General features: G+C 51.4%; 1 protein-coding gene and 1 long non-coding RNA gene across 13 annotated transcripts in view; one reads left to right on the top strand and one right to left on the bottom strand.

The window, feature by feature from the left end:
• Positions 1-25,349, top strand: part of SLC29A3 (solute carrier family 29 member 3) — a 45,395-nt gene extending 20,046 nt beyond the window's left edge. For 8 of the 12 annotated variants that reach the window (XM_057736400.1, XM_057736408.1, XM_057736405.1 and 5 more), the window contains 5 exons: positions 6,424-6,506; positions 10,244-10,276; positions 13,369-13,595; positions 18,050-18,212; positions 22,295-23,686. In XM_057736400.1, coding sequence (XP_057592383.1) covers positions 6,424-6,506; positions 10,244-10,276; positions 13,369-13,595; positions 18,050-18,212; positions 22,295-22,946 — 1,158 coding nt within the window. In that variant the 3' untranslated portion in view covers positions 22,947-23,686. Of the gene's footprint in view, positions 1-6,423; positions 6,507-10,243; positions 10,277-13,368; positions 13,596-18,049; positions 18,213-22,294; positions 23,687-24,615 lie in introns of those variants that run through there. The other 4 variants (XM_057736406.1, XM_057736403.1, XM_057736410.1 and 1 more) reach the window with 2 other exon arrangements.
• LOC130853940 (uncharacterized) lies at positions 1,751-4,119 on the bottom strand. Its single transcript, XR_009053914.1, has 3 exons — positions 3,698-4,119; positions 2,540-2,722; positions 1,751-2,378 (listed from the first exon to the last, which is right to left on the bottom strand). It is a non-coding gene; the product is annotated as an uncharacterized LOC130853940 (long non-coding RNA).
• Positions 25,350-25,930: the final 581 nt, after the last annotated feature.

Here is a 25,930-nt window from a genome sequence, read left to right as displayed (position 1 = left end):
GTCTGCCAGAGATACACGGGCTCATGTTGGGGCCTCCCTGCCCGAAGAAACCTCTTGACCTGGACTCTGAGCTCAGAATTAAATTCTTCCGGAAGAGATGCTTAGCACGGAGCCTCTCAGCGTGGCGGAAGAGAGGAAACGTTCCCCGTCATAAAATGGGCCTCGCGTCTGGCCGGCTGGCTCTGGTGGGTTTTTAGATTGTGTTTGAAGAGTGTCTCTCCCCTTTCTGGTGTTCACAAGCTGGGCCAGAGTGTCACCGATAGAAATGGGTTTCCTCATCTCCGTCTCCAGTGGATCGACGCCCTGCAACCTGGCCACAGGACTCCTCCACACCAACCTGCCGCCTGGGTGCCGCTGGCACCTGGTGCCCCTGGGTGGGCTCTGTCCCCAGCCATCCTGGGGCATTCTGCTGGGGTTTGTATGGTCAGGAGAGAAGCTGGAAGCCTTCCCAGTGCTTCCCAACTGTAATGTCCTCTTTCACATGGTCTGTGCTTATCAGCAGACCGTGTCCATCCATTTCGGTGGCTAACAGTAGTGAGGGCTTTTCTCTTAATCTTTATTATTATTATTATTATTTTCCTTTTTAACGCTACTCAGATCCACAGGCCTGAGGAAATGCCCAAGGGAATGGATGGTAGGGTTTAAGGAAAAGAGTTAGCAGGCATAGGGGAGAAATCAAGCACCATCACTTGCTGGTTGGGGCAGAGGGAAGACGCCACCCTGGTGGAACCTTTGATCCTGCGGGCTGGTCCCTGCTCACTGCTGGGATGGCATGTGGGCTGTCAGTCCCGGCCTCTGGGGCAGCCAGTGACACGCTATAATCTCAGTGATGGCGTTTGTGTTTGTGTGACTGTGAGGCAGGCCGCCTCAGCTAGAGCAGCTCTTAGGTTTGTGGAGTGATGATAACAATCTCCCCATCCCACCCCTGCCCTGCATCAGAAAATTCTGGCACCAGCACTCTCCATGCATCTCTCTGCAACTCATCCACCTCTGTTAGCCTCAAGCTTCTTATCTATAAAATGGGCAATCCCAGCTCTCACTTCCTTTTAAGGCCGAGTTAAGAACAAATGGACTGGGGTCTGTGCAGGCCACAGGTAAGCAGTTTTATTCAAATGTCAATAACCTGGTACTCTACAGGGCTTCCGTGTCCATTGGGCTACCTGGCAGGTGCCAAAGAGGACCTTTGATGTTACCTTTGCCAGACGCCGAGCCCTAGGTAATTGCAGAGTGCGGGGAGATACTGGAGGGCAGGGGATTAGATTAGACATTCAAGGAGCAGAAGCTTTCCTCTCTGTTCCTCAGAGCTAGGCTCTCCTCACATTGAATTGGAGAATTCAGAATGGTGATTGATAGGGCTACTCTCTCTCCTTAGCACCTCAAGGGGGAAGGGCAGGTGCCGCAGCTGCATTTCTGCCTCTCTTCCCTGTGTTTGCGTTGAATGGACCACAGAGTGCCTTTCTGTCTCAGTGTAGTAGATTCCTGTGGATGCTGAGGAAAGCCTCAGGGTGGTCTGTTCCGACAAATGAGCTGAAGTTAGAGTCCTAAGTGGCAAAGAAGCATCCGTCCCTGCCTTTGCATGTGCTCTGCCCGCCTCTTGGAATGCTGTTTCTCTCCCCACCAGCACCCCTGCCTCCCTATATCTGTCTGGCAAAATTCCCCCATCTTTCAGGTTGCAGTCCAAGATGGTCTTCTATGGGAAACTCCCCCCACCCCCTAAACTCCCTCCTTCCCTCCCCTCCCCTCCCTTGCATCCATTGTTCCAGAGCTGTAGGATTGCACCAGACTATATGTTCCCTAAGGTCATCAGGCCCCCTATCTTGTCTATTTTATACGCCAAACCAGCACAATGTTGGGCACACGGGGCCTGCCACATCTTCAGTGAACAAAGGAGCGGGTAGAACAGGAAGGGATGCTAATCTGGATGCACAGTGGCCACTCAGCGAGGCTGAGGGCTGTGGGATTACCAGCCTCTGGATCTCCCGCCTGCTGGGGCAGACCAACCTGCCTAGGGAGGCTTCATCATCTCCTAAAGTCCCGCCCTGCTTCATCCACCCACCTTCCAGCCCTACCTTCTTCCTGAATCACATATGCGCCTCCTACCTGCAATTACGTCAGGCCCAAACTGACCCCCTGGGCTGTGGGTTTCTAAGAGTTTTCTATGAGCTGTGTAAACAGCTCTGAGGAGCTCCATTCACATCGCTGTCCATATGACTGGTGCCCCCTGGGGTTGTGCACAGCACAGCCTCCACTGTTTATAGGAGGGGGCCAGTGTCATCGCCCTGGGGGTCTTCTTGTTCCTCCACTCCTCCGCAGCCAGAGTTCTTGGGGTCCTTGGACTCACCTCTGGAGGTGGAGGCTGCAACCTTGTTGCAGGGTGCCTGGTGGGATAAATAACAACAGAGCCTTTTGAGGGAGCTCCCAGGAATCTGTCCCAAGTGGAGGTGAACCATGGTGTGAATTATCCCCAAACATTGCATTACATAAAATTGCCCTGTGGGATGGAGATTTCAGATTGCTTTGGAGGGGGCAGCACTGTTACCATTCTCACTGCAGTGTGCTTGAACCAGTATTCAGATGTCTTCACACGAACCCAGGAAGGGAGTGCCAGCTGCAAGTCTGCAATGTGTGCGGTCAAGAATTGAACATAGGGCCATCACTGTTGGATGTTTCTTAGGAGTCTGAGGCAGCACCTTCTGTGTGATACTGTGTGGGGAGTGCAGTCCTGGGGAAGTAAGAGTAAGGGAAAAGGAAGTGAGGCGGGAATGGAAGAGGGCAGATACAGGCTGTGGTATCACGTGCTGGCCACAGCTTTGCGATTAACACAGCTGTTTGCTCAGCCTCCCAAGGAGCCACCACATTTTAGAACAGATGTGGTTGGGGTTGGGGGTGAGGAAGGAAAGACAAGCAATGTGTCTCTAGTCTCCTTCCCATCTCCCACCTCTCATTGGTTGAAGCCTACCTGTGGGTGGGGCTTTGCCGCCCCCACCCTTCAGAGAGGGTCACCTGACTCCTCCCACAACCACCCAGGGAGCAAGAGCCGCTGGCCCTGGGCAGTACGCAGGCTCAGGGGTCTCTCCTTGGCAGTTGCCCCCCCACTTGTGGTGGCAGTGGCCCTGGCATTATGACCACGTGGGACCAAGTAGCAAGACAAATGGCCTGAGGGGCAGGTGAGGTGAACAGATCTGGGGTGGCACATAAACTAAGTCCAGTTTCTTGAAATCAGTGTGTGCTGCTTGCAAAAATGATCCTAATTTCAGTAAAGGATTTGGAGAGGAAAGGCTAAGGGGACTGATGATGTCAGCAAGCATAAACCCTCTTTCCCCTAGTGGGCAGGCACGTTGGTCCTCGTGTCTGGCAAGAAGTTGAATAAAATCATGGTCAGCTGTCTCTACTTTCATCAAGGAACTGAATGTAAATCGCAGCTGGAAGGCTGCGATACTCAGAAAAACCCCGGTTTCTAGGAACTCAGCTATCCCAAACCCTCACTAATTAGGAATCTATTGCTATGGAAGAAAATACTACAAACTTAGCGGCTTATGAAAACCCATGTGTTATCTCACAGTATTTGTAGGCTAGGAGTCTGCACACAGCCTAACCCAGCCTTTGGCTCAGGGCCTCACATGGCTGCAATAAGGGGTTAGCCAGGGCTGCAGGCTCACTGGAGGCTCGACTGGAGAAGGATCACTTCCAGGCTTACTTGGGTTGTTGGCAGAACTCAGTTCCTTGCAGTTGTAGGACTGAGGGCTTCAGTTTCTTGCTGGGTATTGGCCAGAAATCACTCTCAGCAGTTAGGGGTCACCTGCTGTCCTTGCCATGTGGGGTTCCTCAGCCTGGCCATTCGCCTCCTCCAAGCCATCAAGGGAGGAAAAAAAGAGTCCAGCAAGATGGGTACCACCATCTCATGTAACATAATCCCATGCACATGTGTATATCCATCACCTTTCCGTGTTCTGTTAGTTAGAAGCAAGTCCAGGCAGGTCCCAGCCAAACTCAGCAGAGGAGATGATACAAAGGCATGAACACAGGAGGCTGGGATCATGCAGGCCACCCTAAGATGCTGCCCACCATACCTCATTTTGCTGGAACTCTACATATAAGCTAAAGCAGCAAATAAGTAAAAATCACCACATGTTTCTATCAGGAATTAAGTTTAAAAATAAAAAGCTCTATGGGATGTGCTGAGTCCAACTATGTCACCAACCACAGCTCCCCAATCTGAACCAGTAGAAAGATGGCCCAGGGTCAAGTCCATTCTTCCCCTGCCTCCACGCCCCCCGCCACCCCCACCCCCCCCCCACACACACCATGCTCTTTGTAGAGAAACGGGCTCAATCAACAGAAAGGGAATCCTAGCCTTATCCAGTTGTCAATATTTAAAAAGCTTTCCAACATTAAAAGGAACTTTTTCTGCTTAAATATCAACAAACCAGAACATTCAATTACCTAGAAAATCCCCATTCCTAAAATGTTCAGGGAACCTGAGCCTGCATGAAAAAACAAAGACAGAGCTTCTGCATTCCACGTGATGGCCGTTCAAAGACTTGCCACAGAATGAAAAGCCACTGAGGAAGGCTGTCATCAGGAGCTCAGATTTGGGGCAGTGCTGCAGCCATCTCTTCCTTGAAGCCTTTTTCCATTGCTTCCACCCACCCAACGCCTGCCTGGCCTCACGTATGCCCAGCCACTGTGTCAAGACATAATTGACTGAGTGCCTCACACCAGTCCAGCTCTCCTGAGCCTATCAGGGCAGGAACAATGAGGTGGCTCCTCAAAGGAGGAAGGCTATTTCTAAGGCTCATGGTTGATGGACCTCACTAGCTGTGATTATCATTTTAATTGCAAGGCCACCACAACCTTATATTCAGGGTGCGGATTTCAAAGACCACAAAGCACTCTGCAGGCTTAAAAAGGGACCATGGCAATGGTCTGTGCTTCAGACTAGAAGGGGCCCATTATGACATCTTTCTTTCTTGGCCTCCACATTGCAATCTGACTCTCCCATAAAGGAAAGATCTTACCCTCCATTTTAAGGTCTGACGCCAATCCCTGCTCCTCTGAGCGCTTTTCCCCAAACCCACACTCATTCCCATTCTCCCCAGGACTCCACCCCCTCTTCCCACTCCCCTACCTGGAACTCCCTTAGAACTCAGTGCTCCTACCACTGATGTGACCAAAAAAAAAGAAAAAAAAAAAAAAAAACCCACAGAATTCTAACAGCTCTTCCCATGGTGTTTTGAGACTTTAAAAAACCTCATTCTATCTTACACTCCCAGTAGGACACCCTGTTCTGTAGAGATCCCTACAATTGCCGGAGCTCTTTGCACATTGGCAGGATTTTTGCACACATTGTTCTTTGCACTTGACACATTTGTACTCAAAATATTTCTCCAGTTCAATTTTGTAAGCTTTCCAGAGTACTCACAGCTTTTTTATATTTAGGGTAAAGAATATCGTTCGTATAAAGTCCTTGTAGTTGCACACAGTATGTTTAATACATGTAAGCTGTTTTCATGGCTTAGAACCCATTGTCATAATTGACCTGGGGCTCATGGTTTGACATACAAGGACCAAAGCCAAGATATGTCGGCCCTTTTCCAATGTTTTGGTTTTTTGTTCTACACATGTATTGAGGGATAAGGTACACTCAGTAAAATCTACCCTAGTGAGTGGACAGTTCCCTGAGTTTTGAAAACTGCACACCGTTGCCACACAGCTTCTTCAGCTGTAAGTGCCGGCACATTATAATTAGGAATTCTTTGTCTTGTCTGTAGTCGCATGCACGCTTTGTCTGTAGTACCATCAAGCTACTTCCAGGAAAATGCCTTTTTCCTCATATTGGCCAGTCTAAGAGCCACTTCCCAAAATGGCTTTGACCTTGGGTAGCAGCTCTATTGAAGGAGCAAATCCAGAGTCGGAACAGAGTTTCTCTGCAGGCATCAGGGCCCCATGTATTACTAAGAGGCCTCACTTGGTTGTAAGAATGTGAGAAGGTGGATGAGTCATGACAAAACCCATTTGGATAACTCTGAAATTTGACAATGGGCTAAGGCGACTGATAGGACAAAATTTTTCTTGTAAGCATACATCAAGTCCTGTCTCCCTTGCCTCACCCGTGGGTGGGACAGGTAGGATGGGTGGGAGCATGAGCTGCAAAGCATTAGGGTGGGGACAATGTCCTACCTTTCCTATGTCCCCAGCACTAAGCACATCTCATTGCTGGTGTCTCTGAGTGACCAAGTGCATGGTCTTAGGTAGTGATGGGGTGAGACAGTGCCGTCTTGGGGTGGAGTTACCCGTCATTTGTAGGTGTCTAAAGGCAGTGGGGAGAAGCCCCACCGAGAGGGGCCCTGTTCCTGCTCTCGGATGGGGCCCCTCCCTCCATCCCGAGTGACCTTAGCAGCCTCCCCACTTCTGTGCTTGCAGAACTACTTTGAGAACTACCTGGCTGTCGCCTCCACTGTGCCCTCCGTGCTGTGCCTCGTGGTGAACTTCCTGCTTGTCAACAGGTAGGCTACTTTCCTCCCTCTCCCAGGCCTTATCCCCTCCAGCCTTATCCACGCCCCTTTGGTCCCCAGCTGCTGCTTTCCTGCCAGCTTAAACACGGCCACTAAAGTAGGAGGCAGGCAGCTCAGACTCCTCCATGAAGACTGAGAGTCAGATTGGTTACCTGGGGCCCTGCCTATGGAGGGCCCCGTCAGGGAGCCACACGCTGTCATGTGAAGTCAGCAGCCACAAGGGAGCCTGTGGGGACACAGGTCTCCCTCCCTTTTCCCCTCAGAGGAGCCTGACTGTCAACAGCTGCCTGGGCCACAGAGCACCACGGATGGTAGGTGGGGCCCAGGGAGCAAGGCTCGCAGAGGCTGGTCTTCCAGGTCTTTCTGAGAGCAGTCGGAAGTGAAGAGCCTGGCGCCCCGCCCCCCCAGCTCTCACTGTGTGCTCAGCGCCAAGCTGGTAACTGCAGCTCCTGAGTCAAGCATTCACAAGGGGGTCAGTGGGTGACTTTGTGTTCATGAAGGGTGGGGTGCACTGTGGAAGAAGGAATGATTTAGGAGACAACGTGTGGCCCTTTGACATGACCGGTACCATCCCTTCTCCATTTAGGTTTATAGGGTAACAGCCTGAGCTACATTGCCTGCATTTCCCCTAAGCTATCATTAGCTGATAATGGTGGCTACATTATGATTCAGAAACCTGGGCATCGCTTGGGCACAGCCTACGTGACCTTAGGTCACTGGTGGCAAACCTGTTTTACCCAGCTCTGCTCAGTTTGTAGTGACTACCTGAATCTCTGCTTGAACAGGATTCTATGAGGCAGGTCTGGCCTCAGGGAGTATGCTGTGATTGATTAGTGATGTCTGTTCTGAGGCCAGGCGTAGGGAGGGCAGCATATGTGCCTCAGGCGTGCTAAGCCTGAATAGACCCGGTCTTTCCAGACACGTTATGGGGTTATTCCAGTGATCTGTTGTTGCATAAAAATGATCCCAAAGCATAGTGACTGAAAACGCTAACAGGAATCCGTATCTCTCGTGGTTCCGGGAGTCAGCAGGCTCAGCTGGCAGCTCTGGCTGGCCGTCTCTCACGCAGCTGTAGACAGCTGGGGCCAGAGCTGTCAGGCCTCCATGCGGCGCCTCTTTCTTTGTCTCTCTGTCTCTGTCCCTTCCCTTGGTCTCTTTCAGGTTGGCCTCAGGTAGTAGGACTTTTCATATTGTGGCTGAAGAGCAGGTGCTCCAAGAGAGCAAGACAGACGCTGTGTGGTTTTAGTAACCTAGTCTCTGCAGTCACACACTGTCCCTTCTGCCCGCTTAATTTCAAGGGAACATGGACCCCACCTTTCATCGAAAGGAACGTTAAAGAATTTGCACGCCTCTTAAAACCAAAGTGCAGGCTGGATGCACGAGAGGGAAAATGGTCTCAGACGGCCTGGGGGCGGAAAGCCAGCTGGCCCCTAACCTGCTTCCTCATGCCTGCCCCTGGCACGCAGGGCTACAGTCAGTGTCCTCACAGGAGGAGTGCAGGCTCCAGAGATCCCACCCAGAAGGAGGTGGGGAATGGAGTTAGGAACAGGGCAGAACTGGGTCCCTGAGGGCAGAGCTGGGTCCCTGGCAGTGACGCAGAAGAGGAGGCATGAGGAAGGAAGGGCATGCAAGAGGAGGACAACGAGGAAGAGGTGACAAAGCCATGGTGGTGGGCAGCCCCTTGACCTCTCACTGCCTTCTCTCCTTTCCAGGCCCATCTCATGATCCTCTGTCCAAAGTGGAGGTCGAGAGATGTGCCCAGGACCACAGTGCCAGGAAGAGGTGGCCCGGGCCTGCTTTGTATCTGGCCCTGCCTCCTCTGTGGTCATGAGGTCCAGCAGGCCAGAAGCCAGCTGGGACCAGGGATAGCAGTGGCAGGGAAGGCCCAGCCTCAGGGCCCTGGGCAAATAATCTCTAATCATTGCAGTTAGCAGTCTGAGCACTCATAGCCCTTGGAGGCATTCTCTCTTTTAATCCTTACAATGGCCTAGAGCAGCAAACTTATTCACCTGTTTTACAGACGGGAAGACAGGCTGACAGAGTCGACCTGCACAAGGTCATGTGGCCGTTAAGAGGCTGGAGCCAGGATTGGAAGTGGGATCTTTCTCCACCCACATATGTGCTTGGAACCTCTGGGCCACCTGCCTCCTAGTTCTCCAGCTTCGCCCAACCCCTCCCTGCAGCCAGAGCCACATCTCAGACCCTGTAAGTGAGAGCCCGTCTCTTCCCTGACTTCAGGCTACTGGAGGGAAAGAGGTGGTGAAGAAGGTCTGGGTCTGTCTGCAGTGGGGACGGTGGGCCGGCCAGGCAGGTGCCCTCCCAAGGATGGCTGGGAGCTGGCTCTGAGGCATTATGGGGCATCCTCCAAAAGGGTCCAGCCTACCCCAGGGCCTGCCCGTGCCCTTTCCCAGCTCCAGGAGAGGGGCGAGGGCAATGTGGGAAACACTTCCAGCCTCTGTTTCTGGACTGTGGGAAGACGGTTTGAAGCTAAGCTGTTTTTTATTTAATGTGCGAGATTGAAACATCCTTTTTTCTCCCCTCCTGGAGAACCCGGCTTTCTTAACTGGCTCATCCATAATCGCCAAGTGTTTTATTATGTTAAATCTGTAGCATCATAAATACTTATGAGGAGGATTTACATTTTGGAGACTTAGGAAGAAATCAGTCCCCTGGGGTCCTGAGCCCTCAAGAGCAAGAGGGGGAAGCTGGCAGCCCGGGTACAGCTGGCAGCCTGGGTACAGCTGGCAGCCCTCTCCAAGAATCTCACATCAGCGTGACTTGCCCCAGGGTCCCAGGGCTGGAGCTGTCACCTCAGACATCCCCTGTCCCAGAGCAGAGCCACCAATTCTAAGGCAGCACTTGTCTACACTTTCCTAAAAATCCCAGCAGTGTTACCACCCCCTGGGCCACTGTCCAGGTGGAAGAAGCAGAGAGTAAGGCAGCGTGCCCCCACGAGTGGATGTGGGGCGGACTTGCACAGGGCACATTTCATAAGGCTTTACGAGCATTGAAAATAGCCACAGGCAAGATCCCTGAGGGCTTAGAGGCCTTGCGTGGACGCTCCAGCTGAGAATGAGTTCCGCAGCCGGTAATTAGCAGGCAAGGAGGAGGCCTGTGCAGGTGAGGGACGTGATGAGGGGAGCAGAGGCATAGTTGGGAGTTGTGTTGCTCTTGTAATGCATTTGGTGTTTACCTCCTCATCTCCCACTCTGCCTACCTCTCCCCGCCCTAGGGGTGTCTCAGTAAGAACTCCCCCCACTCTCTCCAAAGCAACTTTCCTGTTCAAGCAACTATTTACCTTGTCGTGACAGGCACAGGAGAGCTTCTGGGATGCCAGCAGCGTTCCTGGGGTGGACTTTTTCTGCGTTGCATCTGCGAGGAGGCCGTTAGAGGCAGAGGCCATTCCCAAGGCTGTCTGGGATCGCTGCTGATGTTTCCAGCTGTCTTGCTGCCATGCTGAGGGGGTCAAACAGCAGAGAGTGAAGGGAAGCTTGAGGCCCCGTGTGCACTGCTGGGACCCCTTTCGTATCAGTTTGTGCATCCGCAGGTGTTTACCAGGTGCCTGCCAGGCCCTGTGCCAGCCCTGGGGGTGAGAACGAGACAGGGCCCTGTCCCTGTGGTGCTTCTCATGTCTCCTAGCCTGTCGTTTGCCTTTTTCTTGCTCCAAGGAACTGATAAAACTTTTCGGCATTTGTCCCTAGCCTCTCTCTCCACTTGAATTTTTTCAGATTTAGAAGCACAAACTGGAAGAAACCTGAAAGGTATCTTGTCCTACCTCTTCTTTTTCAGGATGAGGAAACTGAAGCCCAGAAGGGATGAATATTGCCTGGGGCCACACAGTGAATTGGTGGCAGAGTTGGCAGAGTTTCTGTGTCTAGGCTCTGTGCCCCTGTGGGTGTGGGTGGGGAAGCTCCAGCTGCTGGCAGAGAGTGGGGGCGGGGGGGCCCTGTGACAGGGTCGAGGGTGCAGCATCACCCCGAGCATCAGAGGCCAGGCCTGACCACTGGCCTTCAGGGTACCTGGTATGCATTTGAAATAGATACTCTGGGCCCTGTGGGGCCAAGTGCGCACCTGACTGCGCACCAGCCCCTGCCCAGGCCAAGGCCCCTGCAAACCCTGTGGGGAAGATGTGTCTTGATGTGGAGTTTCTCAGAAACAGACCCTGGAACAAGGATTCAAGTATAGGTAGTTTATTTGGGAGGCACAGGAGGAGAAGAGGGGAGATTGGGAAGGGATGGCAGCCAATAAAGGATGCCTTATTGAGCCAGCTCCCAGAGGTGAGAGATTGACCTGCCCAGAACTCTGGCAGCCAGTGTGGAACACACACCCAAGGGGGAGGGAGCTGGGATATTTATCTACCATCCCATCATTGGTTGAAGGCTGCTCTTGGTGTTAATTACCTGTCACTTACAGCCTGCTTCCTCCTAAGAGTGGAGGGCAGGTGGGCAAGGCACCCACAGGACAGAGGTGGAGTTCTGACCATGTCACTCACCATCTGGAAACCCTGATATGCCTCTATGTGTCGGGTGGCGCTCTTGGTAACGAAGGAGAAACAAAAAGGATTTCCTCATTCTTTCCCTGGAAAATTAAGGTCAGGCCTGCCTCCATTGCTGGACCTAGGAGAGTACAGATGTCCTTCTCATCCATTGTCCCTGGGCTCTGTGTGTGTCTGCTTGGCTTCATCTCAAGTGTGGCCTCTCCCCAGGCAGCTGGGCAGGTAGTGACCAGCAGCCCCTGACATAGTCTCGGCAGAGAGACAGCTTCTTTCCACCTTTGAGTCCTGGGGATGACTGACTGGCCCTGCCTAGGTCATGTGCTATTTCCTAACCCAATCCAGTGGCCGGAGGTATGGGACTCTCTGATCACCCCAGACCGGGTCGTGTGGCCTCATTCGTGAGTGGGTTGGTATGGACAATATGACCGGCCACCTCCATAGGACGACTTGGTATGGAAGGAGTGCTTTTGGTGGGAGGGATGCTGGCAGACAGCCTGCAAGCCACCCCACGCCCCACTCTGAGGATCAAGTCTTGCCACTTATCAGTCAGACAAGGCCCTCCAGCGTGGGGCTCTGTGTCTCCCCAGCATCCTCTGCTCTCAGTGTCACCTGCAGCCAGAGTCCATTTCAGTCGCCTGAACGTGCTGCTCTCTCTCACAAGATATATTCACTCACATCCAGACACACCTTACACGCCAGCTTAGGTATCGCTTCCAAAAAGTCTTTGATGCCCAGGGTGGGTTTTGTGCCTCTCAGATCTGCCCAGGATGCCCTTTGGCTCTGCTGGTGGAGCACTTTGGACACTGGAGCAAAATGCCTGTCGCTCATCTGTCCTGTGGTCTGGGCATCCAGCCCAGTGCTGGACACACAGTAGTTGGCCAATATATTTGTGGAATGAACACACCAGAAAGAATGTGCCTTAGCAGACAGCCATGGGCTGGGGCGCAGCAGACCTGGGTCCTCATCCCAGCTGCTCACACCACAACCTCGAACTATCCCTTCACTCCCTCGGGCTTCCTTCTGCCCCTGACACAGCCCGGGCAGCACTTGCTCTCCCTTCAGCCGAGGATCAGAAGGAAACTCAAATCAGCCTGGGGCCACAAAAGCACTTTGAAAAAATCCTTTCTTGCTTTTCATGCTCCTCATTTCACACCTATTTATGTACGTACATATTTTTTCTATCTTTCATGTCTTTCTTTTTTTTATCCAAAAGAAATTTGTGTATAACTAATCTGGCTTTTCGCCCAGCCCCCACCCACTGGTAGCAGGATAATTAACTAAACATCCAGTTGGGTTTAAAGCTTAGTCTAATCTGATGATTTAAACAGCCTCTTTAGATGATGTTCTCTCTCTCTGGAATAAAAATGCAGTTTCTCAGAGAGCCAGGCTTCCCTGCTTCTTCCTGCGTTGTGGTGTCTGGGTGGGTTGGGGGCTAGGAGTGGTGTATGGTTTACATGCAAGAGTGGGATTGGGGAGGGGGGCAGCTGGCTCTAGCTTAGCATCGGCTGCTGCCCGTTACAACTGAGAGCCTCCTTCTGCCCTGGCCACCTGTTCTGGGCCACCACAGTGCCTTCATTCAAGGGAGGCAGTAGAGTGTCATTCTGGGAGCACAGATGGGAGCAGATCTCCTGGGTTCTCAGCTGAGTGACCTTGAGCAATTTGCTTAGCCTCTCCAACCTCGGTTTCCTCATCTGTATATGTGGGGTAGGTGAGAATACCTATTTTGTAGAGCTGGGGTGAGAACTCAACAAGTTAGCATTTAGAAAACACTTAGAAGAGTACCCAGCACACATGAAGTATCAATACTGTCTCAGTGTTTGCTGTGATGACAGTGAGAGGGATGATGATTTCCCTCCCTTCCCCCGCCTCTCCTGCCTCTGCTAAGTTTTGGGGGAAGGAAGCCCGGTGGGTGGTTGTTCTGGTTAAACACTAGACAAAGCCAGCAGCAGCTCATCCCCGTGACAGGAGGAGTGGGGGTCTTGCCTCAAGAGCCCTCATCCCCTGTCCTTGAACATCACAGCAGGATGAAAAGAAGCAGCATCTGAGAGCATCTGCCCTGAGCAGGCACTGCTCCCTTTCTCTATACACTCCCCTCTGGAGCTCCTCACAACCACACCTTCAGGTAGACTGATTCTCCTTTCTGTTGTACATATGCAGAAATCAGAATGATTGAGTCACTTATCCAAAGCCACACAGCCTGTGAGCCAGGAAGGCAGGATTCAGACCCTGGCCTCCTGACTGCAGAGTGCACGGTCCCAGCCACTGAGTACACCGCTTCCCTTAAGAATGTTCACCAACCCCAGCCTGGCATGGGAGGCCCAAGGGGACCTGTAACGGCTTCTGGTGTCCTTGCTATAGAGTTCCTCTTCGTATCCGTGTGCTGGCCTCGTTGACTGTCATGCTGGCCATCTTTGTGGTGATGACCGTGCTGGTGAAGGTGGACACCTCCTCCTGGACCCAGAGCTTCTTCGCCATCACCATTGTCTCCATGGCGATCCTCAGTGGCACCTCCACCATCTTCAATAGCAGCGTCTTCGGCATGACTGGTTCCTTCCCCATGAGGAATTCCCAGGCGCTGATATCAGGTGAGAGCTGGGGTCCAGACAGCTGACCTGGTCAGTCTTCCTGAGAGTCATTCAAAGGAGCCAGAGGTGAGCATGTGGTAGCCCTTCCAGAAAAAGTGTTAGGTGTGTTTCCATGATCTATTATCGTGTAACAAAGCACCCCAAAACTTAGTGGCTTAGGACAATAAGATTCGTGTCTTTGGCTCACATATCTGCAGTTTGGGTAGACGTTGGAGGGGGCAGCTTTCCTCTGCTCCACGTGGCGTCAGCCAGGATAGCTCGCCTGGAGCTGGAGGACCCACTTTCGAATTGGTGCTGGCTGTTAGCTGGAAGCTCAGCTGGGGTTGAGGAGGCCAGGATTCCTCTCCACGTGGACGTCACCACAGCTGCTTGGGCTTCCTTACGGCATGATGTCTGCGTTGCGAGAGCAAGCATCCTAAGAGACCCAGGCATAAGCATTATTTCCTTTTATGACTTAGCCATGAAAGACATTGAGGATCACCTCCGCTATAGCCATAAGCCCACCTGGATTCAAGGGGGGAAACAGACCCACATATCTCAGTGGGTGAATATGAAAATCATACTGTAAGAAGGGAATATGGGAGGGGAGACATTGTTGCAGCTGCTTTTGGAAAATAGTCTGCCTACCAAGTGTGTTGCTTGAACCAGTGTTCCTTTTTTACCCCTTCCCGCTTCCTCCTCCGTCTCCTTCTCCTGTCCCCTTACCTTCTCTGTATTTTCCCTTTCCTTTACCTTTTTCCTCTTCTTTTCTCCTTCTTTCCTCCCTTCTATCCATCTTTTCTTCCTCTCTAATTTTATAGAAGACCTACTATGTTCCAGGGATTCAACGATGAACAGGACTCAGCCTTCCAGGAGCTGATAGCCTAGGAATAAACTGCTCTGTTACCCTGAACTTTGGCATTTTATGGGGGTGCTGATGTGACGTGGGCCAACCCCTTTAACTGAAATTTTGGTGCTAACCTAAGCCTGTTGCCTAGAGCCTAGCAGGTCTATTCTGTCTCCCAGGTGTCTCAACGAAATAAAAGAGGGCTGGGTCAGTAAAAATCTGTGCTTTCCCAGGAGACCACTGTCCCTTAAAGCAAGACTGGGGTCAGCTGCTCTGTTCAGTGTCTCTGCATGTCTGTGTCGTGTGGAGTGCTGTAAGCATTTGCCCACTTGAGAAGAATTTTGCAAAGAATCTGCCCTGTGCCCATTAGTTAATAATGCCAAGTAGTATGTGACAGGGATGACAAACACCTCGACAAGTGTATACCCCCTCCCCATTCCCGTACCAGTGCCAGACATCACTAACTGATCTGTATCTTTCCTCCTAAGCTTCTAAATCCTTCTCAGCATAGCACTGTGTCAACAGATCAGCATTCAGATGTGAGCTCAAATCTGTTTGCCTTTTTTTTTTTTTTTTTGCCATTTTTGATATAAGATTTAGCTTCTGGCTATATCCTCGGAGAAGTCCTTGGGCCTAAAATAAAATAAAAGTGGACCCATGGCTAAGTTTCCTGAGTACAATCAATATCCCCTAGCAGTGCTTCAAGAAGGGCATGCCTAGGCTGAGGGAAGTGGCCACTGAACATTGGATTTAATCCCTTCTGTCACCCCAGTGTCTTGTCCCCTCATCTCCTCTGTCCTACTCTAGGATATATTTTTCAACATAACAACCTTGCTGGCTGTCTCTCCAGGAGCCAGTGACCAAACACACCGATATGTTGGCAAGGGACCCTTCAGGTTTATCTGGCCACCTGCGAATCTTCCAGAGAACGAGACTCTCCCATGAACTTTTAAGAAAGTCCATTTTTGAAAAAGTGGAGAAATCTAGTACTCACATTTCAGTATTAATTACCCTGGGCCCTAAACCATTGTCATCACTGTGTGCAGCCCCCAGTGGGGGCCCATTGCCCTGGAAGATCCGAAGTGTCCCGATCTCCCAGAGGCCCCAGCGCCACTCACCAGCCCCTGTTGTTTTTGGTCCAGAGGAGCCCATCTGTGAATTCTGTGTGTCTTGGCATCTGAGGAACAATTCATTTGTTTTGTACTGCTGTTTTTTTTAAGCCCCTAATTTGCATGTATTTCCATAACTGATGAGATAAACGTAGGGAGTCATGAAGGATGAGCTCCCGGAGGCCTGGTTTGTTGTTGATGATAATATTGTAAATTCTCTACAAGTTGGGAAGAGAGAGAGGAAAATCAATAGGCAGTGATGTTAAGATCTCTTCCTCGGGGCAGCTGGGGAATGACTTACCAAGTTTAACTCCAGTTCTTACAAAACACCCAGGTGGGGATTACAGCTTCTTAGAAGTTGGCACCCTCTTGGCAAAGGGTTTGCCCTGTTGTTGCTGCTTTGATGTAGGAAGGACAGAAACAGCCAAACACCTAGTTGGGAATCTGAGAGGATTTATATGGCACTTCTGAGCACCAGGCAGTGTCCTGCTTTACATGTAATGAACCTTTTAATCTTCATAACAACCCTAAGAGGTGGGTTTTAACATCCTCATTTTACAGATGAGGAAACAGGCACAGAGAGGTTAAGTGAGTTGCTGAAAGTCACACAGCAAGGAGTGGTAGAGCCAGGATTGGACTCAGATGTTTTCATTCTAGAGTCTATGTGCTTTATCATTATGCTAACTTTCATTTCTTTGCCCTCCCCTCAAATCCCAACCTCGGGCCCCACCCAGGCTAATAGAGCTCATATTGAGAAGGTCAGGGAGAAAAGGGCTGTGGGCTGTTCCCTGCAGACCACAGAGGTGTTGGGCAGAGTGTGGGTGAGGCAGACAGGATGGGCATCATGGTGGACGAGGCCCCGACTATCCCTCTCTCACCTCTGCTCCGTGCAACAATGGGCAGAAAAGCGGTGCCTGGTCAGACCTGCCAACTACTGACAAAGCTGCTCACGCCCACACGGACCAGTGGCATGTTTGCAGTCAGTGGCCTCCTTGCCTCCTTGAGACTCAGTATCCTGACCCTCTAATGCAGGCAAATCCATCCATGCTGCCAGGCAGTCCTGTATTCACAGACACTCACTGTGTTGATCCTATTGGACGCATCCATGTATTCAGTGTTTTTTCCATTCATTGGCTCCGTTTCCAGCCCACTGTAGTCTCATGGGAGGGACAGAACAAGTATGAGCTCCATCTTCCAGGCAAACACACAGGCCAAGAGGAGTAATGATCTGCTCATGTGTGACCATGTATAAGCTCTGACTCATGGCCAGCACCCGTTGACCACCCACAGTTGTGAGGGTTCAACAGAGAAGCAAGACACATGCCCTGCCTCCCAGAAGTGACTGTGTGATTGTGGTGAAGAAGGGGACTGGCATTTGTAGAAAGCCTGCTGTGTGCCCTTTTCAAACATCATCTCAGTCCTGAAAGCAGCTCTGCAAGGCAGGTGTCATTGTCCCCATTTTACAGATGAGCAAGCTCTGGTCCCAAGAAGTCATGTTAGCCCCCAGGTCACAGCAAGCAAGGGGCAGAGTCAAGGGTCAGATGTACATCTGTTTGTCTCCTGGAGCCATGGGTCCCCTCAGCTAGGTTCTGCTGCCTCCTCCGTTAGGAAGCAGAGAAAGGTGTGGTGCCACGAGGTCACCTGGGCCACCTGTCAAAGCCCTTAGCAGGAGAGCACATTGCATGCGGTGGGGCAGTTGCATGCATGTGAGTGTGTCTATAAGAGTGTGCGGCAGCATGGTGTGTGAGTATATAGGAGTGTGTGTATATGATAGGGTATGAGTGTGAGTGTGTGTGTGTGAGATAGTGTGGTATGTGAGTATATGTGAGTGTGTGACTGTGTGTGTGAGTGGGGGTGTGTGTGAGCGTATGGTAGTGCATGTGTGTGAGTACTGTATGTGTGTGTGTGATAGTGTATATGTGTGGGTGCATGTGCACGTGTGTTCACATGTGTATGGTACACAGCTGCCATGCAGTACAAGGTAAGCTCCGTGAGCTCCCAGGTGAATGGCATGGGGGTTTTCTAAGTGGTAAGGACTCCCAGATCGGCTGGCCTCACTCGAGGCAGCGGGGAGCCTGTGCTCCGATAGGCCTGAGCCTCTTTCCCAGTGTGGTTGGTGGGTGGTTGGGCCCCAGGGCAGGGAGAGGAGCTCTCTGAGCTGTCCCACCCCTGAATCTAAAGTTTCTGATGCAAGTAGAAGGGCAGTAAAGAGAGATGGAGGGTCAGGGGTCAGAGGTGAAATCAGGATGCAGGTGAAGCCTTGGAAGGCGTTTGCCTCCTCAGGCAGCAGCCTCTTTCATGCCCATCAGAGAGGAGGGGGCTAGGGATACCCTCGTAGAGTCAGAAAGCTCATGGCTGCAGGACCTTCCGTGTCTGCCAAAGCCTTGGGGTACTGTGAGAACCACAGCATTTTTCTCAGCAGGGAGAACATTAAGCCAGAGCAGAAAGCGGGTGGGCCTGAGAGGCAGGGGGGATGGGCCCACTCTGACCATCTCTGTGGTGTCCCACGCTCTCCGCAGGAGGAGCCATGGGGGGCACCCTCAGTGCTGTGGCCTTGCTGGTGGACCTGGCGGCGGCCAGTGACGTGACGGACAGCGCCCTGGCCTTCTTCCTGACGGCAGACGTCTTCCTGGCAGCCTGCGTCGGGCTGTACCTGCTGCTGCCGCGGCTGGACTATGCCGGGTGAGGCCTGCGCGCGCGCTCGCCATCATCCTTCTTTTGTGTGTGCTTATACCTTTATACTTCTGTCCTCTAGCTGGAGCTCATGTCTGTTTCCTAGCTTACTGCCCGTCTCCCTGCTGTAGTGTGACGCCCCTGAGGGCGGAGATCGTGCAGGTTTTGTACTTTGCTGTATCCCATGCCTCAGGCTGTGCCAGGCTCATAGTAGTTGCTCAGTAAATTGGCTGGGCCTTTGGACGTGAAAAGTCGGCTTTGCTTTGCAACCCCAAGCAGCTGGAGTCTGCACGTTTCGGTCAGAGAGGGTAGGTGGTGGAAGTGGGACCTGAGGAAGGAGGATGGAACAGTAGCTCCTTGGGCTGAACACCTCCCCTGCTCCTGCTCTGCGCACAGCCCGGCCTGATGGGGCCTCGCATTTAAAGCTCACACACCTGCTTCTCATCGGGTGCAGTGCTGTGACTTATCGCGATTATTCCCATTCACACATGAGAAAACCAGGCTCAGAGACATGGAATTACCTTGCCTGAGTCCTAAAGCCCATCAGCAGCACAACCAGCATTCGAGCCCAGCTCCAAACCTGTGTTTTTAACCGCTGTCTCTTGGGGCCTCTCTCGACCCTGCAGGGCCTCTTTCCTTGCCTCAGTCTCTCTGGCTTTTTCTTTCTCCTTCCTCCTTTTTCTTTCTTGCTTCCTGCTGCTCTTTAAAAAACAACCCGTGACCTTTTCTGCCTTTTTATTGTTTTCAGTGCATTTTCATAGCCATTGTCATCGTTGATATAGGAATGGCAGGAATTATTTTCCCCATTTTACAGATGACAAGGTGGAGACAGAAGAGGCCAGATGTTTGGCCTGTGGTCCCACGGTGTGCAAGCCGGCAGAGCAGGCGGGAGCACACGGGTCCTGGCTCTGCTGGGTCCATGGGAACCTGTTTGGTGTGGGGGCGCTGAGCTAAGCAATCCATTTTATTCACTCGGAATATATGACAACCTTGTGCCGTTATTACTGTATTTTCCCATTTTACTGGTGAGGAAACTGAAGCTTTGGAGAGTTAACAAACATGCCCACGTTGCTTACCTAGTGAGTCGTAGGTGGGGACTCACTCGTTTCCTGGCTGCATGCTCTCCACTGCATCCCTGGCTTGTGACCGCAAGGTCCTTCCTCGCCACTGATTTCTCCTGTCCTTGTGAGAGTCGCCTCGTTAATCCCCAGAGCGCTCTGCCTTCCCCAGAACCCTGACTCTGCCGGGGCAGGTAGCTCTCCCCAGGTAGAGGATTGCTATAACTTCAGCTGGCCTCCGTGGCCTCAGGAGGGTAAAAGGGGACTGAGCGCTGACACCACGTGCCCCCGCTGGCTGCAGACCTGAGTCTGCCCATCCCCTCCCTGCCCCCTCAGGGCTGCCGTCAGAAATTACCCAGTCGTGCTCCGTGATGATGTTCCTGTGACTCCCGGGGTCTGGCTGGGTCGCTGTGCTGCCAGCACCTCACACACTGCCTGGGCACCTTGTTGCTGCTGATTAAATTATTTCTGAGTCAATGAACAGAAGGCAGGAGGTTCCCACCACTCCTTCTGCCATTTCCCTGTGTCCTATTTCAGGGAGCCTCACCTGGGCTGTTTCCAGAGGGGTGGCCAGCCTTCCTTGTTTGCCTGGGACTGAAGGGGTTCCCAGGACCAGAGGCTTTCAGTGCTAAAACCAGGACAGTCTTGGGCAAACCAGGACAGGTGGTCACCTCAGCTTTGTCTCACTTAAGCAAGCCAAAATCCTTTCCAGCTGCTCATGGGAGGCCGAGAACAACCAAGGGCTGTGCCAGCCCGTGGAAGTTTCTGTTCCTCTGCTGATTAACACTTTGGTCAAGACTTCCAGGTTTACAGTAATTCATCTCAGGATGGAGCTTCAGAACTGTGTTCCCAGGGCTGCTCAGACTAAATCTGACTTAAAAGTAACCCACAGGTGCTGCACCCAGGAGGCTGGGGAAGACTGCCCCATCCCACTCAGGAGGAACTGAGCCTGACACAGTGGTGGAGGCTGCTGACTGAAGTACGGTGAGATAGGGCAGTTAGATTTGGAAGAACTTATGAGGAAGAGCTTTGACCAGAGGAACTTGGTGGGGAGCTTCCTCAGAGCAGACTAAGGCGAGGACTTGACGCTGAATAGAAGGGGAAGTAAAAATAGTCCTTTCTCTAAATAGCGATTAGGAAACAAGGTTCAAGGCCGAAGTGCCCAGCTCAGCATCACATGGAAAAGTGATTCTGGGGAGGAATCCTCCCACTGACTTGCTTATTGACAATATGTGGGCTCTTAGGAAGGGAGCTCTGGCAGGGATCTCAGAAGCTACAGCTACAGAACCCCTCCACTTTTACAGAGGAGGAAACTGAGGCCCTGAGAGGGGAGTACCTGGCCTAAGGTCAGAGTGGGGAGGCAAAGTAGGGCTGAAACCAGAATCTAGCTATCGCCAACTTACTGTTCTCCCTGGCCCCACACCAAGTCTTCTGTTTGAGATATATTAATATAGCCAACCTATGTCTCCTGGTTTTTAGGCACCTAAGGCCAGAGAGGTTGAGTGACTCAGGAAAGGCCACACAGCAATGCAAAGAGACCCAGGCCTTTTCTACTCTGGTCAGAGAGGCAGAAATTGAAAAAATTGACCATATTCAGTGTTGAGTATATGGGGGAAAAGATTCTTTTCTAAGCTTATCAGTTCTTTCAACAATTATGTTTTGAAGGGTTATTCTGTTCCCAGAAATTTAGCTGGGAACAGCCAAACTTCCTTGCCCCAGGGAGCTGTCTTCTGTTGAAGGAGACAGATGATAAACCAGTAAATCAACACAATGGTTATAAATTGTGGTCAGTTTTTTGAAAGAAACAGGTACTCTCATGGAGACTGAAGGGTTAGGTTGCTTTAGTTAGTGTGGATAGGTGGTACAAAGCAGAGATAAATTGGTTCTAGCTCTGGAGAGCAGTTTATCAATATCTATCAAAATTTTAAAGGTACAAACCTTGTGATCCAGCAGTTCTTCTTCTAGAAATCTGCTCTACTGAAATACTAGTATATATGTGCAAGGATTTATGTATAGGGATATTCACTGCACCGTTATTTGTAGTAGAGAAAAACTGGAGGTAACCTAAAAGTCTAGGCTTAAGGGAGCAGTTAAATTGTATATCCATACAGTGAAGTACCCTGCAGCAACACAGCACAGAGACAGAACCATGTGTCCTTGTGTGAAAGGATGGCCGCAAGATACTGTTCTTTTAGACGGTTGTGTGTACACGTTTATGTATAATAGTTATACATGTATTTAGGCAGTTACATTTATATTATGTTAGTTATATTGTTGCAAAGTTTTACAGTATATTTTGATCCCACTTTTGCATAACAGTGTGTGTGTGTGGTGTTTGCACAATGCATGGAACAATATACACCAGACTTTTATTAATGATCTGTACCTCTAAGGAGCGAGACCAGAGGGGGGAGGTGAGAGTTCTTATTCTCCTTTATCATTTCTCTTCTGTATTATTTGGGTTCATTGAATCAAGCATGTGTTACTTTTTTTTTTTTTTTTAATTTTACTGCTGCACCGCTTGGCGTGTGGGATCTTATTTCCCCCACCAGGGGTCGAACCTGCGCCCCCTGCAGTGGAAGCGCAGAGTCTTAACCACTGGTCCACCAGAGAAGTCCCTAAGCATGTGTTACTTTTATAATTTAAGATTTTAAATTACTTTTATATTTGAAAAATAAATGCTACTTTAGCTCCACCTCTCCCCACCCCAAAACCAAACAAAAAAAAAGTGAGTGAAGACCGGAGCCCAGACTCCCTGTGCGGTGGTCAGTGCTGGTTTCCTCTGTGCCTGCTCATGGCAGGGCCAGTAGCACAGAACAAAGGACTGGAGTCCAGCCTTTCAGGCAGCTCCAGGACAGGAAGGCTGGGGACTGTGCAGGCCTCCCTCTGGCCGCTCCTCAGCACATGTGTCATCTGAGGGCATCCCAGGGCTTAGGCTTTACATGCTGGACCTAAAGACCCGCCTCCTTGTCCCTGGAAATCCCAAGTGACCCTGCTTTCCAGGCCCTTTTACCACTAGCCTCTCCCTTGCAGGTACTACATGAGGCCTGTCTGGCCAGCCATGTTTTCTGGTGAAGAGCAGCCACCCCAGGACTCCCCCAACCCCGCTTTGGGGGCCCCTGGATCCAGCAACTCCCAGACACCACCCCTCCGCCCCATCCTGAAGAGGACTGCCGGCCTGGGCTTCTGCGTCATCTACCTCTTCTTCATCACCAGCCTCATCTTCCCCGCCATCTCCAGCAACATCAGGTCCCTCAGCAAGAGCTCAGGCTCGCCCTGGAGCACCAAGTTCTTCGTCCCCCTCACCACCTTCCTCCTATACAACTTTGCCGACCTGTGCGGCCGGCAGATCACAGCCTGGATCCAGGTGCCAGGGCCCAGAAGCAAGGTGCTCCCCGGGCTTGTGCTCCTCCGGACCTGCTTCATCCCCCTCTTTATGTTCTGCAACTACCAGCCCCGCATCCACCTGCAGATGGTGGTCTTCCAGTCCGACATGTACCCGGTGCTCTTCATCTCCCTGCTGGGGCTCAGCAACGGCTACCTCAGCACACTGGCTCTCATCTATGGGCCCAAGATCGTGCCCAGGGAGCTGGCTGAGGCCACTGGGGTGGTGATGTCCTTTTACATGTGCTTGGGCCTGGTGCTCGGCTCAGCCTGCTCTGCCCTGCTCGTGCACCTCATCTAGGAGGGGCGATGGCTAGACATCTGTGCCACGGGATGCCTGGGAGCCTCAGCAAGATAGGCAGGAAGGGCCAGGAGGGCCCAGGCGGCGAGCAGGAAGGGCTGGAGTTGGGCTCTGCAGAGCACAGAGCGCACCCGGGCCTCGTTGCTCCCAGGGAGCTGGGACCAGTGCTGTCCCCAGGCCAAGTAGACATTCCAGATACTTGGACAGATGTCCTGAGATGTTTAGGACCAAAGACACCTGAATAAGACACAGTTACAAGTTACACAGTCAAAAAGCTCCTTGCCGATGGGTTATTCCCTCTTGGGAACCATGTTGCCAGTGTTCAGCTCTGAGTTGTTACAGGGTGAGTGCCAAGACCATCTGTAGGCCCTTTGCCTTCTCTCAGCCTTGCTCCTTCTAGCTGATGGCAAGATGCGAGACTCCTTAGCCCTCCCTACCCAGAGGAGGTCCGCGTGGGATGGCCAGTCCTCAGGCCTAAGACCCAAGCCTGTGCACACCCCCACTTTCCACCAACTAGACCAGGGACCCCGGGAAGACAGGCCTTCCAGGAGCCCTTCATTCCCTGAGATGGGCTCCAGAGAGCCTCCCTGCTGTACCTGGGGTCGAGCATGTTGGGCCTGGATTTCAAGCAGGGATCCTTAAAGTGGTCTATGGCCTGGGTCAGGGCAGGGTTTAATGTCCATGTTTACAGTATATCAAGGCCATTGGTTCAAGGGCCTGATAAATACCTGGGTATTTAATGAAAGCCTTACTGGTGACTGTTTTAGGGTCTTGGCAGGAAACAGCATATGCAAATTGAGTAATTTAAGGATATTTGAAGCGTGGGTGTAGGAACCCTAAGGGGTTATGCATTTTATCCCAGAAGTAGTAAGGCTGTTCCACCCCAGGCCTGAAGGGATGGGTACGACCAGCCTGCTGTGACCTGTAGGAGGCATGTTGCCTCCTCCCGTCCATCTCCTGCAAGTGCCTGTGGACTGACTCACAGCCAAGGAGCAGGCGGAGGATGGAGAGTGGACTGGAGGGGCAGAAGGTGCCCAGAAGGGGCCGCCAGCCCCTTGCCCTTCATAGGCTGGTTTATCATGAACATCAGTAGAGCTCTGAGGCTTTGGTCAACAGAATTAGGTGTTGCTTTGTCCTGGCTTGTTCTGGGTAGTTGTGTATTTTGAAGCTGTTGTTTCAAAAGGCAACCCTCAGGTTCTGAGGCCCCCATACACTCATGATCACCTGAAATGAGGAGTAATTTATATTTTTTCAGGTTCCTTGAAGGCTCCTGCAAGGCTGTTCCTTGGGGGAGCAGGCTGACATGGGAATCCGAGAGAGAAAGGAACTAGATCAGGCCAGGAGTTCTTTCTCAAGAGTCGTGCAGGAAGCACAGAGCTTGCCTCCGAGAAGTGGCAACGCTGAGAGCCGTACATCCACCGGCTCCTGCTCTGAAGTGCACGGAGCGGAGGTGTCCTGCAGACAGCTGATTAAACCGGGAAGCAGTCAGTAATCCACCCAGTGGCAGCAGCTTACGTTCCCCACTGACTTGGGCTGGTACACACTCCCTCTCTTTGGCCAGAGAATTGAAAAGGACACCCTTGAAAGCTTTTCTGAAACTTGATACTTGAAAAATAAAATTTGTTTTTAACTTTAAAAATAAATTCTCCCATCTTCCCTCCCCTTGCAGGAAGCTGAAATCTCCCCCTTGGTTTTTTTTCCACTGACTTCAGTGCTGTTGATCATTTGGGGCATCTGAATGGGAGGTGACTCATCTCAACCTCAGGTATCTTATAAATGAGCGGCATGCCTGTTTTTAAGGTAAAACAGCAATCTGAGCTCAGAGGTAGGGGCCACCCTGGAGCTACCAGGGGAGGAGGAGTGGGGGTCTCGCATGCTCTGTTGAAGGGGGGTAGCTTTCCCATTAGTGAGTTGATTTGAAATTAGTGTGGAGTGAAGGGGGAAGATGGTGGCCAGCTGTGAGGATGCAGCACTGGGGGGGGAGCTGAGGAGTTGACAGGACTCGGTCAGTGCCAGCTGTGCTGCTGCTGCTGCCGGCGGAGGGGCCCACTGCTTGGCAGGTGGGAGGATTATCCAGGCTTTTGCCCACTTTTCTTTGTTGCTCACTTTAGTGGGCATTTTGCAAAGGATCGTTCCTTCTCAGGGAGGGAGGAAAGTAAGTAAAAATAATATCTCCAAGTAGAGGGGCAGATTGTAGAGTTCAGGCACCCTTGTCCCCGGTTACTATGGTAGCAGCTCATGGGGTTTGTCTGCTCTGGGTCTCAAGACTTATGTGACCCCAGCAGGCTTGTGGAACTAGCGCACGTGTTGTGGGTGTGAATAAAACTTGCTAAAGAGAAGGGGATTTTGCAGTAAAAGAGGTGGAGGGGGAAATCCCTGAGAAATTGCCTTTGTCTAGTTCTCTGATTTAATCCCAAGCGGCAGTTTTTAGTGCCTGCCCTTGTGTATTTCCAGACCATACACATTTTCATTTTTTCCTTTCATTCAAGGAAGAAAGCCAAGGCAGCCAAATGAATTGACTCTTTAACTAGTGGGTGACCAGTTCCTACATGCATGGGGACATAAGGAGGCTTGAACCAGGGGGTGGATATTATTAGCAAAGACCCTTCATTCTGCTGTCTTCAGCCCAGTGTTCCTGAGAACATTCAGGGCCCTCTAATCAGCTTGAACATGATGTGGGAGGGAGTCAGTGCAGGGCCCTGGCTTCCGAGACCATGGAATGCTTTACTACGGAACTTCAAATAGAAGAGAGAAAGCCAAAAGTCAGTTGAAAGATTTTATTCTACTGGAGGGTAAATTTAAAGCTCATACACATCTTTTTTTTTTTTAATTGAAGTATAGTTGATTTATAATGTGTTAATTACTGCTGTATAGCAAAGTGATTCAGTTTTATGTATTTTTTTCTTTTTTTAATATTCTTTTCCATTATGGTTTATCATAGGATATTGAATGTAGTTCTCTGTGCTATCCAGTAGGACCTTTTT

This window comes from Hippopotamus amphibius, chromosome 5 (assembly GCF_030028045.1).
Source record: "Hippopotamus amphibius kiboko isolate mHipAmp2 chromosome 5, mHipAmp2.hap2, whole genome shotgun sequence".
Taxonomy (NCBI): Eukaryota; Metazoa; Chordata; class Mammalia; order Artiodactyla; family Hippopotamidae; genus Hippopotamus; species Hippopotamus amphibius.
The sequence above is the reverse complement of the archived record's forward strand: the minus strand, read 5'-3'. Positions and strand labels throughout refer to the sequence as shown.